This window comes from Musa acuminata, chromosome BXJ3-5, assembly GCF_036884655.1.
Source record: "Musa acuminata AAA Group cultivar baxijiao chromosome BXJ3-5, Cavendish_Baxijiao_AAA, whole genome shotgun sequence".
In the NCBI taxonomy this organism is placed as follows: Eukaryota; Viridiplantae; Streptophyta; class Magnoliopsida; order Zingiberales; family Musaceae; genus Musa; species Musa acuminata.
The window spans coordinates 36,280,959-36,295,566 of record NC_088353.1 but is presented as its reverse complement, the minus strand read 5'-3'; the positions used below and the strand labels follow the sequence as shown (position 1 = coordinate 36,295,566).

The 14,608-nt window shown below is 35.9% G+C and overlaps 1 protein-coding gene across 3 annotated transcripts in view; it reads right to left on the bottom strand.

The window, feature by feature from the left end:
- Positions 1-13,548, bottom strand: part of LOC103985775 (phosphoinositide phosphatase SAC6) — a 34,236-nt gene extending 20,688 nt beyond the window's left edge. The window contains exons 1-7 of one of the 3 annotated variants that reach the window (XM_065152253.1): positions 13,438-13,548; positions 13,005-13,138; positions 12,845-12,934; positions 9,452-9,616; positions 7,301-7,384; positions 3,755-3,882; positions 3,587-3,678 (exon numbers count right to left, since the gene is read on the bottom strand). In XM_065152253.1, coding sequence (XP_065008325.1) covers positions 3,587-3,678; positions 3,755-3,882; positions 7,301-7,384; positions 9,452-9,605 — 458 coding nt within the window. In that variant the 5' untranslated portion in view covers positions 9,606-9,616; positions 12,845-12,934; positions 13,005-13,138; positions 13,438-13,548. Of the gene's footprint in view, positions 1-3,586; positions 3,679-3,754; positions 3,883-7,300; positions 7,385-9,451; positions 9,617-12,081; positions 12,343-12,844; positions 12,935-13,004; positions 13,139-13,437 lie in introns of those variants that run through there. The other 2 variants (XM_009403600.3, XM_065152254.1) reach the window with 2 other exon arrangements.
- Positions 13,549-14,608: the final 1,060 nt, after the last annotated feature.

Below are 14,608 nucleotides of genomic sequence, written 5' to 3'. Positions count from 1 at the left end.
AATATTCAAACTATAATTTTCCTAGGAAGGCTCAAAAACCTCAAATGAAAACATACTTATTCATCTGAATCTGTATCAATATTCAATACATTAAGAAATCCATTTTACTTGTTAGCCTAGCCTCAAATTATCTAGATCTCATTCATGGTTGCATAATGCACGAACACAAACACCCCCCTTAACCTTTTTCAAATAGTCTCCTGGTATAAAAGTTGATTAGTATATACTAATGAAGCAAAAATACTTTGTGTCCAAGAGTTAACCTGATAGCAATCATCAAAATGCTGACACTAAAGAAACACCAAAGTAGACAATGAGGACACAAATAAGCTAAGTAAGAAGTATAAAAGTTGAAAAGAAAGAAGATTTACAGTATAATGCAAAAGATTAGGCTTATCCAAGACTTTGACATGTTCTAGACAAAAATAACAAAAAATGATTGCAACATTCTTGGTGACAAAGCATAAATTAGGATAAGATGAGAGAAAATCATTCAAGGTGATTCAACTCATCTATATTTGAAAATAAAAGAATCTCAAAATGTCTCAAGGGTCAGCAAGGAACTTCAAAAATTTTGAAAGATCCATTGCTTTGTTAGATGAAATATTCTTACTATGAGATAATTATACTAAGGGCGAGCCTTGGTACAATGGTAAAGTTGCTACTTTGCGACCTGAGAGACCAAGGTTCGAGTCACAAAAATAGTCTCTTTAAATATTTAAAGGTAAGACTATGTACATTGATTGACTTAGTGCATGAGGCTCCATCACTATAAAGAACATAGATGAACTAAAACTAAATATAAATTAATCAACTCTTGACTTAACTTAGATACCTGGGCTACATCACTATAAAGACTAACACCTCATTAAGATAAGACCTTAATGCCAACACAAGAGATGACATTCAAAAACTTATTAGGCAAAATAATCTCATTTTGGGGGTGTTCTAGATGTTGTATATCAGTACCATTGGTTGTTATAGTTCATAGGATCTATCAGATTAATCAGAAAACCATCAAAGGTTGGCTTAGAGTCAAAGATTACTGTTAGAAATGTAAAATAGAATCCCCCACCTTTCTAAGGGTATATAGCACAAGAGGGATTGAACAAAGAAGAAACTGAAGAAATTAGTTTCAAATGTCCAATAAATTGACCACCTCAATCTGAGATATCTGATATACACCAAAAAATATTGTATCTCTGGTTTCTTTAACTTTGTTGATTGAGGATTGGTGAGGTTCTTTGGATCATGACCAATCTGAGAAAAAGAGAAGAAAAATGAAGAGAAGACAAAAGAATGTGGAAACAGAGACATAAATTCATATGTAATATATTAATAGTTGGTAAATAGTATATGATAAAACAATCAAAAGGCACATAACATTGTGCAGAATTATCTTTATATTAAATAATAGAATATATAATGACACATAACAAATAGAAAGCAACAAGTTAATAAGACTCTAAAAGTCAAACACCATAAATATATAATAAATAGAATAAATTAGAGCATAAAATAAAATCATGAAAGCACATACAAAAAGTTAAATTTTTATGTAGTAACGAGTGATCATGTCATCAAATTTTCTAAATACTAATACAAATAAAAACAAACAACTTTAAACTCAAAAATATTTTTATACAAATTAATCAAAAGTTTAAAACATTGAACAAAATAACCAAACATTTCCCCAGAAACCCAACTCTCCATATCACTCACATCCAACCTATCAGATCTGAATTTAATGTGTTATTATGAATTATCATGTTGTCAGTCCCAATTATCAAAATCTTGCATCCAAAAGAAATGGTCAGCTTACGATTGGCTCAGAACCCAATGACCTTCCACTCATTCTTCCACACCAAGTCAAAGAAAATAAAAAAATAATAAGAAAGGCCAATCAAGGAAGTGGATACTTGCCTCAGAACCCACAAGAGTTCCTTAATACAGACAAGTTTCTTTTTTGCCAATCAGTATCAACTATCAAGTATATACTCTTGGAATTAATAGGTTTCAACTTTCAATAGAACCATCCCTAATAGACAAGGAATTGAAGGAGCATACTATAAGCAAAGAAAAAAAAAGGACTGTGTTCATTCTTCCCTTACTTTTATGGTTGGTCTTGTCTTAGTCCTATAAATTCAGATAAGTGGTCATGTCAATGTATCTTTTTCTTCCAAGTTCTGTCCACTCTTAACAGTTTTCCTAGCTCTTTAGTCTAACGACTTCCGATAACTTGCTCAAGGAACACCTTATCAGTATCGTGCAGGCCAGGCATACCAGTAACTGTGCAGACAGGCACACATACCTATTGGTACCAGCATGCTGTACTACAGTATGGTATGTTGGTGCATACCAGTTTTCCCATGAAAAAAGCCAGAAATTTAAAAAAAACCTTTTTAGTATTTTTCTCCTAATTTGTTGGTATATAAATTATATTTAGATAAGAATTAAGTATATTTAAACAATAAATGAATAGAAAATCCAGGTTATAAGGGGGCAAAATTAAATTTATATTTTTTATTAGGAACTTTAATCACTAATCTAGAGCTTGATTACCACTAATTGATGGTTAGGTACTTTATTGATTGGTAATGATTTTCGATCGTATTGGCTGATACCAATTATTCCAACCGATAACAGGCCAATTTTCTGCATATCGTACAAAACAGGATGGTCCAACCCAGTAAGGTCAACCGATGGATGGTATGTACCACCTGCTTCATACTGTTGCAAGTGGTACATCAAACCTTGAACTTGCTATCCTCTTCACTGAATCAGCATGACCAAGACATATGCTACCAATTCTGCTACCATTTAATTATATACAAACAGATCTGACACATACAAGTATACAAGACGAATTTTTCACAGGTTGCTAAGCCAAATTCCAAGAAACACTTGCATCTTCCTTGCATAACTTAAGCAAGAAGTTATTTGGTAAGCTATTTAAGTCAAGACAAAAAATTAAGCCTTGAACCATGGTATGGTTGCTCATGTACAACCTAGATGGATAGGGTGTAGGTCATTGAAATGGTTTATCAGCAAGTAAAGTTAAGACTAAATTGACCCTTTCCAGAAAATGCATTGGCAGGAGCCTAATGTATCAAGGCCTGCTGCTGAGGAGGGGCAATTGTCACCACCATGACCCTTGCTTGGGGAATGACAATTACAAGGACTCAAAAACACTAACTAAACTATCCTTGTTACTTCCAAACTCCCAAAAATCCCACTTCGAAAAACATGAAAAAAGAGTGGAAAAGGAAAATCTTAGATAATTGGGAAAACTCTCAACCTTGTTAAACACAAATCAATGAGCCATGCATGTCACCCATGTATTTTTTATCATAAAGTGAGATAATTTTGCACATTCTGTTTGTCACCAAAATTCCAATAGAATATACATTAATCAGGAATTGGTTTCTCAAGTGATTCATAGGTGTGTCTTAAACTAGCTCTTTATGTAGAAACAATATAAAAGAGATTAACATGTCAACAATATTACAAAGGAATTATTTTATCCAGCTCAAATAAAAATAAATTAACAGCCACATAAATAGAATTAGTTAAAAAGAATACTCACCAGAGTGTTAAATTGACATCATAGGAGAAGTACAGACCTGAAGTCCCCTCTGCAGCATTTAGAAGAACAGAGAACTCAGCTTCCATCTTTTTCTGTCAACATATATACTGACTAAGTCAAAGATATATAATGTAAATAAATCAAAGAAACTATAAAAATGTTTTCAACCTGCTCAGCAGAGGAATTATTCAGAGAATGATTGCATGGAAGAATTTGCATGCCTGAGACCCTGTAAATAGCATGCCCTAGGTAAGATCCAACACTTTCACGCTCCGTTATAACCAATAAGTATGTTCCTGCAGCATGCAAATTGAGTAAGTTAAAAGGAATTTCTTAATGTGACAATTGCAAGTTAGAAAATAATTTTATAAAAAGAAAATTGCAGTTAATACAGAAAACAAGGGTGCAAGACATTATGAAAATATATCCATACGACTATCTCCCAACAAAATAAGGAAGAAAACAAATTTTGCAAAAAAAAACATTCAAGAAATCATAGACTGACGTTACCAATGAACTGGTACATAAGATTGGTACTACCAGTTGTTACACCAGGGTTTACCACATAGTTCAGGCCCTAAACCAGGCCTGAACTGGGCACCAAGTTCACCCGGGGTGTCCAAATTCAAAAGAGGACTGTATAGCCCTCTTAATCTAGTCGAACACAAATTAAGTCATCAAGGATAGAAATAACTTTTGGATTTACCTAATTTTGAAGAAATATCCCATCTTCAATTCCAACTCTCTCCCTTAGAATTTGAGCTTCTCTTTCGACAAATTCTTCAACTTGCAAGATATTTGAGTGGGATTTGGAAGGGTTTGGGGTAGATTAGATGAGGGAAGAGGAGAGCGGGGAGGGCGGCTTGCTGGTTCGGGGAAAAAGGAGTAAAAGAGGACAGAGGACTGTTAAGCCACCTATTACGGCTCAAAAGATATCCATTCAGTTAGACCTAGTTCTATCCTCAACGATTATGGGCTCAATTAGACGTAGAGATTAAAGGGATTTCTACAGATCGTATACGATCACCACCCAAGTAGGGCTTTGTTCACAAAGATCAAGCCCCAAATCATGCGGATCTAGGCTTAAGTAATATGTAGGAAACAACCATAATATAGGTCTTGTTTAGGATTCCGAATGGTCAAAACCATGTAACAGACCCATGCCAGTGTACCATGTGTATGACCAGCACTTCTTGGTCCAGCCAAGGACTGGCACAGGCCCAGTACCTGATATGTCAAACCATGTGAAAAAAATGAAACCATCTCTAGACAAAATGAAGAGAACATTATCAGCAAGCAACATATGATCAAAACCAAAACAGTTTACCAATAAAAAGAAGAGGATCTCTAGTGATGGATTTGATCAGCACCTTCCATTACATGGTCATCAGAGACCTTTGAAGATTTGCAAGCAACTAATATGCTCATAACATATATGAGTTGGATTAATTACAACCACGGTTTTCAATTTCGATGTGTACCGCCCGGTACGGGCGATATGTCCCAGTTCAAGAGGATATTGGTACATGGATCATCCTCTACCGGGAGATACCAATGTTTTGACTGGTACCGAGGCATATCGACCAGTACCGCCAAAATTTCAACTAGTACAGAGGCATATCGATCGGTACGCCTTGGCATGATAGATGAAACATGAAAGTATTTTTAAGGTTTTATAGTGTACCGTCGGTACGTCCTAGTATACCAACGGTACATACTGGTATGTATCATACCGAGCAGAGCTCGGTATATCGGTACAGACTAGTATTCAAAACCCTGATTATAACCAAGGTTTTAATTTTTAAATAACTATCGGTGTTCCAAGTCAATAACCATCATATCAATTGAATGCGGTAACTCAAAAAAATATTGAATAAAATCAGGTTCCACATCACACATCTATCATTGATCAAGGGTCACAATTACAACCACCAGTGACATTGCTCATGTTCAGCAATATACTACTATGCTCCAACATTCTTACCAGCTTTAGTCAACATGTGATCTGATCTAGAACTACGGCCAAGGTAACCATAATTGCTAAGGATGATTCATACTCTAAACAAAAGTGAAAACAGTGAACATGATAGTGTTACATGACCGAGAATTTAAATTCAATTTATTGCTGATTTCAAGAACCTACCTGACTGGAACAGTAACATTATACATACTGATACTGCCCGGTATCCTTAAATGGACTAAGAAAAATAAAAATTAATGGTGTTGTACTAGTATCTAGCTCAATAAATTCAATACCCATACTTGGTTGGACCAGTAAATATTGGTCCATTCTTGTCGATATTGTTGATCATTGAAATCTTGAGCATGACTACCACATTTGAAAGTAAAGATCAAGATAGCTAAAAAGGAATTTATCCTTTACATTGACATTAGTAGTAACAACAACAAAGCCATAAGTCTCAACTATTTGGGGACTTAGTAGCCATAAGATTAAATAATCCACATCTAAAGAAAAAAGACAGTAATGCAAGTTAGATGACTGATCCATTATATAGCATGCATCAGGATATATTCAAATGTGCAGCATGATAAGGTATGCAAATATTGTAGTAAAAAGGATGTCCACTCAGTCATACGGGAATTGAAGTGCAAATTTGAGCAGCAGTTATAATGCTCTGTGTAAAGGGAAACTGCAAACACCCGTTCAAAGGCTTAGTTTTTCAGGGGAAGCCCACCAAAGCAGGATTTCGGACAGTAGCAGGGGTGTCGAATCAAAGAATTTAGTTCAAGCCGATGATAGCATGTCCCATGCCAGTCATGTACTGACATAATACAGCATGGCATCCTTACCAGCAGCACAAACCAATATTGTATCCAAGATCATACCAAACAGACCCCTTGATGTAACTGTGCTAGCAGAAAAACAAATCAAAAATCTCTGTAACTCAAATCGACAAAATGTATAGTGCTGTAAACAGTTCACATGACTGCATCCTACAATATCACAAAAAAAAGTTTTAGCAGATTATTTGTTGATGTTGATATTGTCTGAAGCGGGTACTCAACTAGCTAAAAGTTGCTTTTAGACCAATGTTGGTCCTTTACAACTGGATGTATGATAGCCTAGTGAAGTTGTTTTTCAATAAATTAACAAGATATGTATATTTTTTGGCACTTTCTACTGTTCATTCTCCTGTTGGAAAAAAGAATGCACAATATATATTTTAAACTTCCATGAATTGCACTGATCTTGGCCCAAATTATTTTGCTAAATGAAATTCTTTGTTTTTGTTTATTCACTACATCTAATATTTCCCTTCTTCATATTGTCTTTTTTTTTTTTGGCTAAAACACTAAATCAACAATCCCATCCAACTTGTCCCTCTAAGTCTCAGTCCTTTATGTCATTTTTGATCCAACACTGATCCTATCCCTGGAACATTCATTAAAACATGCAATGCTTTTAGCCGACAAGATTTGACCATGTGCTTTGCCATAAGCACATTTTCAAATCTTTGTGGCACTTGAGCTTCTATTAACTTCCTGCTTAAAAACAATGTCCACTACCATGAAAGAAGAACAATTGACACTAACTGGATGTCCACACCAAGTATTCCTCAGACAGACAGAGAATCTAAGTTGTACAATTCTTTTATATTATGCCATCCTACAATGAAGAAAATATTATGAAATAATCAAATGTGCATGACAAGAATAGCAAATAGTCAATGCTAGTGATGGTAATGCACATACCTACTAAAAGCTTAAGCATGCCAATCACACCAAAGATAGTACGAACATTTGGAGATTCCGTCGCACTGCATTTTGAAAGCTCACCTGTTCATAGCACGACATAAATGAAACCAGATGAACCTTTTCTTTATTAGTTTAAACTTTAAAATTTGCAAGTTCCTTAGTATAACCCAAAAGCCATTAAAAAATTTGACTAATTAGTGATACATAATAAGATCAAAATAATTCCAGTACTAATTAGTGATAAACAACTTGGTAAAAGAATCCTTGGATGGAAGAAAATTTATGACCATTTTTGCTATCAGAGATGATATAGGCAGACGAAGATGGAGAATTGGAGAAGCTACCGGATATCAAATAGAACTGATAAAACTCAAATGCAGGGCCACCGCAATGGATGACACTTTTACTCAATCATGTAATTTGACCCTAAATAAAATGACAATGCACAATTTAACAATTTTACGTGATATACATGTGCGCATATGGACATGGTTCACAATTTCATATAGTTACAAACTTACAATTGTGGCATAAATGTCATAGAGAATTGTACAGCATATATAGAAAGAAAGTTTTGATGAATACATTGGAGCAAAATGATAAACACATCATGTTGAATGTTTTTTCAAGAGTTGGAATCAAAAAATAAAAAGAAAAAATAGTTGAACATTAAGTGAAGTATTTCATTCAGTGAATGATCTTCACCATTTCTTAATCTACTCACTCTTTATTTCATATCATAGTGAGCAGTAATATGCTATATAAATCATATGGGGACCAAAATTTGATTCTTTCCGAGTAGGGAAAAGATCAAATAAAGAGGCAAATAGTTATTAAGAGTCCCTCAAACCACCTTGGTCTTTCAACCCTAACCTCTGGTACACACTAACTTCAATATTGGAAGGCCCTCATTTGGCATGCCCCTGGCACAAGGTTTGTAGGAAGCATCCAAGTCAAAATTTCAAGTCGAGGTCTAGACCAAGAGCCTGGCAAATCATCTACTTCAAGAGAACTTTATCTCAAGCCGAGCTTCCTCAGGAGGTTGGCTTGGATTTCCACCATCCGAGTTCTCATCAGGTTTTCCACATTGGGATTTGACCAGATATATTCATATCTTAAAAGCAATAGGAATCAAAGATGAAAGCCAGGTCAGATCAATTTCTATGTATCAGATTGTCGATCAAATTTGATACTAACAGTCAGATTTATAAATCTACTTGAATCTTAATTGAATCTTTATACTAATCATGTCTAGATTTAAATAATGTATCAATTTCTTGAGCAAGCATTAGTCACATTTTATGGTGGTGTATTCAATTATTTAAGGACTTCTAATTTCTTTGATTCTTACTCGACCACTGAAAGCACCAAAAGATGATTTGATAGGATGAATATCCATCTCAAGTACAAAGTTAGTAGGCTGGTTATTTTCCACCCAAAGTAGAAATAACTACAGCTATTATAACTATCTATGTTGGTTGCTTTTTCTAAATTTTATCCTTATCTACTATTCTAAACTGGTTAGCATGCATGAGATCAAGTCTGTAATAGCCATTACAACTCGGGTAAATCACTTGGATGCTTGTTAATGAAAATAAAAGTGCTTTATATAAGTTGTATAACAAGACTACAGACTGTAATTTGAAGTTCTGAATTCCTCTATATTATTGCTCCGCAAGAGCATGATTGTTGTAGTAAAGAAGAAATATATCAGAATATACCATGTCTCACTTGGTTTACTTTCAGTAGTTTCCATCATTTAAGCTCTTGTTGCCACCAATCAAAGACACACAGCAGCAGTTTTCTCACAACATATATAACTTCATCGATGATTGAAGGTCAAGAGTTTGCTATCTGTAAAATTTTCCTCACATCACATGGATAGTGAGGTATAATGGTCAAGCTAAAGAACAGTTATACTATAACTAATCACTGTCATCCCATATTACAAAGACTCATATGGTTTGTGTATTCATCAAAAGTGAAAAAGAATATTTCAACCATCTCTGATGCGGGCATATATGCACACATAAGATGATAAGGGATTAAAAAAGGAAGTTCTGTTACCATGCTTATGCTATTTCAAACAATATTAGGGAGTGAAAATAAAGGAGTCAGCAGAACAACAGCAGGGCATCAAGAACAAACCTATTAAGTTAATTGATCCGTCAAAACGACTGATTGACAAAAATGACTCGGCAGTGCCATCGATTGGTTCAAGTATATACTTGTCTGGGAATTGCCATAACCTCAATCGTGTGTAAAGCTTTTTCTCAGGAGTGCCCCTATTTGTATCATTCATGACTGGATATGCTGGAAAGTAAAAGACAAGGCATAGACATCCCAAGTCATTTGGTTACACGAGGTCCAAAGACTCCAAACTAATTCAATAATAGCATAATCCATTGAAGAGGAAAATTAGTACATGAAGAAAGTAACACTAGAATAGCAATTCAACTCAGCATATATCAAACTGCAACTGCAACGACCTAGTCAGGGCAAACTATGAATCTGAAATTCCAACCCGAAATGCCTATCAATAAATACTGTTTGATGAATTAGCACATACAAATGAGAAAAATATACAATCAAGACTCCAATTTGCACTTCCATTGTTTCATGACTAAAGAAAAAATAAAACCACAACAAATATATGATTACTTGATTGTTAATGTAGCGCATAAGTAATTGGAAATATTGGAGAATAAAATGGTGGCATTCAATAATAAAATAATAATGATCTTAAGTTTCAAGACACTTGAATCTAATATAAGTTACCAATCTCCAAGTCAATGCTATCATATTCCAAGGCAAGACATCAAATTTCAAAACCAAATTCTCAAATTCCCAAACAAGTTCTAAGGCACCATAAATAATAGCATTCTGTAAATTGTGTCCTTGTAAATTGAGGTCATTCATTAATTAAGGTTGTTGAGAGCCAAACTAATTAATAAGATAGGAGATAGTTGAGATATTATATGTATAAATCACCCATAAGATGAGAGAGGGAGAAAGTTTGGGAGGTAAATCATTGTAATTGAGCTTTTAGCTCTTTGCTATCCTAAAAAACGAAAAAGCAAGTTCTCTGTTCTTATAGCTTAGATTTCCTCTCACCCTCTTCCCCTTCTTGTTCCACATCATTTGCTATCAGAACCTTGCTATTCTCCTGGTCTACTTCCCACTTCTTATCAGAAATAGAGAGGACAAAGGGCAATGTGGCAAAGGAATGATGGGACATGATAAAGATGAAAGGGATGAATAAATTGAAGCTCTACAAAGACAAGTTGAAGACCTTAGAATGCATCTTGAATGTCAAGAAGACCATGGCTCTAGAAGCTCAACACATGACTATGCAAGTGACGGGTCCAGGATCATGAAACCCTTTGCATCTAAACAAGCTACAAGAGTGTCAATTATGGCGGGATTTCTTCATACAAACATCAATATCAAGATTGATTTGCTGGACTTCCTAGGACGATTTCAACCTGAAAAGTTCTCAATTGGCTCAGTGACTATGAGAAATTCTTTAAGTACAGGAAGTTGTCAAATTCCAAAGCAAAATACTAAATTTCAAAATCAAGTTATCACGTTTCCAAAGAATCAAGTTGCATGACAGTTTTGGTTATAGACACGCTCCATTGTTCATTATCTGACAGCGGCAGAAAAAAAGTTCAATGTGATGATATTTGATGTTGCACAATTTTGACATCGTTCAGTCTGATGTTGCATAATTTAAAATTTTTTTATAACTTGTCCTTGTAAATTGAGGTTATTAACTGAGATTGTTGAGAACTGAGGTATTATATTCTATAAAATGTAGTTGAGAAAATTGAGATCCTAAATGTACAATAGAGGAGAGGAGGGGAACCTGGGAGGCAACCTTGAATTAGCATATAAATCATTGTAAATGAGTTTTAAGCTCTTAGTTATCTGTTATCCTAGGAAAAGGAAAAAAAGAAAGTTCTCTTTTCCCTTATCCCATTGCAGATAAATGCAAATTCACACTTCGAGAATTCAGACAGCAAACCCAAGAAAGTAAGAGAAGATAAATCCCTAGAGACTAAAATCTAAGAGAGGAAGCAAGAAATTCTAGCAAACATATGATTTTTTGATCACAAACATAAAGGTTCAGAGAGCAAACCCACAGAGAAGAACAGAAATCTCGACAAATCAGAGAGAGATCCCAACATAGACAGCATAAACCCAAGAGATGGAAAATTTTATATAAGAACGAATCTCCGGCAAACATACTAGTTCTTGATCGCAAACAGAAAGACAAATCCCTAAGAATTCAGAGGTCCGACAAGAACCAGAATTAGACAAATCCCAATAAAATAAACCGTTAAAGATGGAAGATCAAAGGTCCGACAAGAGCAAGACTCAGAGACACACATAAAGGTTCAGAAAGCGAACCCATAGGGAAGAATAGAAATATCGAAAAATCAGAAAGATGTCAGAAAAGAGAGAAGGAAAATTTTGAATAACCACAAATCTCCGGCAAACATACTATTTCTTGATCTTAAACAGAGAGACAAATCCCCGAGAATTCAGAGGTCCGACAAGAACGAGAATCAGACAAATCCCAATAAAATAATCAGTAAAAGATTGACGATCAAAGGTCCGATAAGAGCAAGACTCAGACACGCACACACGATTTCCCGATCTTAAACAAGAAGGCAAATCCCCACTTCAAGAATTCAGATAGATCACAAACCCCAAAAGAATTTGAACCTAAGAGAGGAGGAGATCAAGATCGAGGATTCTTGATCGTTGGTTACCTCGACGGCGAGAGAAGACGGCTTAACGAGGCGACAGTGAGGGCGCGGGGGGCTGGAGAGGAGGAGACGAGGGAAGGGGAAGAAGTATAAATAGGGGCGGGAGAGGCGGAGTTGGAGGGATCTGAACGTGCGGGTTTCGCGGTGGGGAGGGCCAGCGATCCGCGAATGGGAGCGTCCGCTGCGCAACGCCGCAGTCCGCTTCAACGGAACATGGGAACGACGAGGGGACTGAACGAAGGTGAACAGGTCACCAAGTGCCGGTCGTGTCGTGTGGGTAGTCGGATGCCACGTAAGAGCTCCGAACTAATTAATTATGTGATTGAAATTGGGTCAGACGGCAAACCGATGAAAGCCTTAATGGATCAATTAATTAGGTGATTGAAAGTTCTGAGTTTGTTGTAAACGCTTAGTGCACAAATTATGTAATATTTGAATCTTCTAAAATGAAATTGATTGAAACGTATGTTGAATTATTTATCTAAAAAGAAACAAATATACGAATATAACATTAGGAGTTATGACTTCAACGAACACCTTGATTTCGAGTCTCTAACACCATTTGAGTTTCTTTATTTTTGTTAACATTCTTAATGACAAAATCACCTTCAATCAATTACTGCCGCAAATAAAATGAAGAAATTTTTTGGGAATATTTGAAGCTATTACATTTGAAAAGAGAAATATGGGGAAATACTTTAGAAATCAGAGCAACACTAATCGTAGAGAAACAGGGAAGTCGCAAATGTACTTAAAAAGGACTCACTTTCGCCCGCCTTGCATTAACAACAGAGGTGGGAACTGGGTACCTCTCTGCATGTCGAACAGGATCATACCTGGAAGGGAAGTAGTTCACCTGAAAGCAACAATCACATGAAACAGTTGGACAGAATACCTTTCGAGGAAGTAGAAGAAACTTAGACTACCTCCTCATCCCTGTGCATGAAGTTCCTGAATCCATCATGGTGGACAGAAGGCATGAGGCCAAAACTCCAGTCTGAAGAAGCTTTTCATCTGAATCATGGACTTCAGGCACTGTAATTGCTGGACAGAAGGCAAGCTGCTCATTTACAGAACCCCAAAAAGAATCATCAGCAACAACTCGAACGATCCAAACCTTCCGCGATACCCAATAAAGAAGGAAGATCAATGAGAACAGGTGCACGGATTAAACAAATCGGTAAAAGATCAGAACCAAAACAATGAACTCGAACCATTCGATTTACAGCGAAAGATCGAGAGGAAAAAACCAGGGAGACCAAAGATTCGACGATCATTCGACTTCCTTAGTTTGGGGAAGAAAAGAAGAATAGAATATTAGCTTTGATCCCTCATGGGTGGACGGAGTTGATACCCTACCGTGTAAGGATCCATCGCAATGCCTAGTGGTTGCTTCCCTCGGACAAGAACGAGGAGGAGAGACGAACCCCGGTGTTGTCGATCGCCAGCTTCCCAAACGGGGCAGGCGAGTTCGTTAAATATGTTATCTCAAGTCACTCTGGGTCGAATCGAGCATGGGTTGGTGATTTGCGTGTCCTCGGATCGGATTCAGGTTTCAGGACAAATCTGGCGGGGCCCACGCTTAAAATATTGTCGATGAGCAGTAAGACCACTGGCACGTGTCAGTTTATAGTGGGATATGGCAGCCGTCTTCTGTTCATGAATGCCGGTATCGGATTTGCCCTGGTTTAATATACTTTGTTCGAGTCCCGTGTGTTGGGTCGGACCGCGTGTCATTTGGACGCGTTTCGCTTGTTAGTGGGCTCTTGCTGCCGTATTTTGTGTTGGCTCGCGCGTACTGGATCAGCTGTATTCGCTTTGCGTTGAATTGGATGTGGGATTGGTGAGTTGTGTCGGGTAGGGTTCAGGATTTAACTTAAACAAGTGGGAGCATGAAATGAAAGGAGTCGATGAGGTAATCCATGGCATCACTCGACGTGAATGGAACCAAATATGGCAAAGTAATTACGTCCGTTGGATGTGCCATCTGTTGGTGATGCGATGATGATCATGGTGGTTTTAGCTCTTGGTTTCAAGTGCGTTTGAGAGAGGTTGTTTGATTAGGTAATATGCTGTTTTTAAGTGTACTTAAAGTCGAGATAAATATATTGGGCTAATTATAGATTAATTTATGTAATTAATTATTTTTAGCATCGATCTATGTACTTTTAAAAATTACATTACAATTCCGAAACATTTAATTTTATTTTTTTATTCTGTTGGTAAAAATATCATAGAGTTTATTATTGAGCACATGCTGATTTTGTCTCACTTTGATTTTTCATTGAGCATATATGGTATTTTCATCATAGAATCGATGATACGAGAAAAAATAAGATTAAATATTTTTATTTTTTAAGTATAAAAATCCTAATATAATTTTTGAAAGTATAAATATTAAGATGTTAAGGGTAGCTAATTACAGGAGTAGTTTATAATTAACTTAAATATATTATAATAGATATATTAAATTATTAATATATGAATATATAAATAGATTAAAAAAAATAAAGTGAGATAGAATCATATA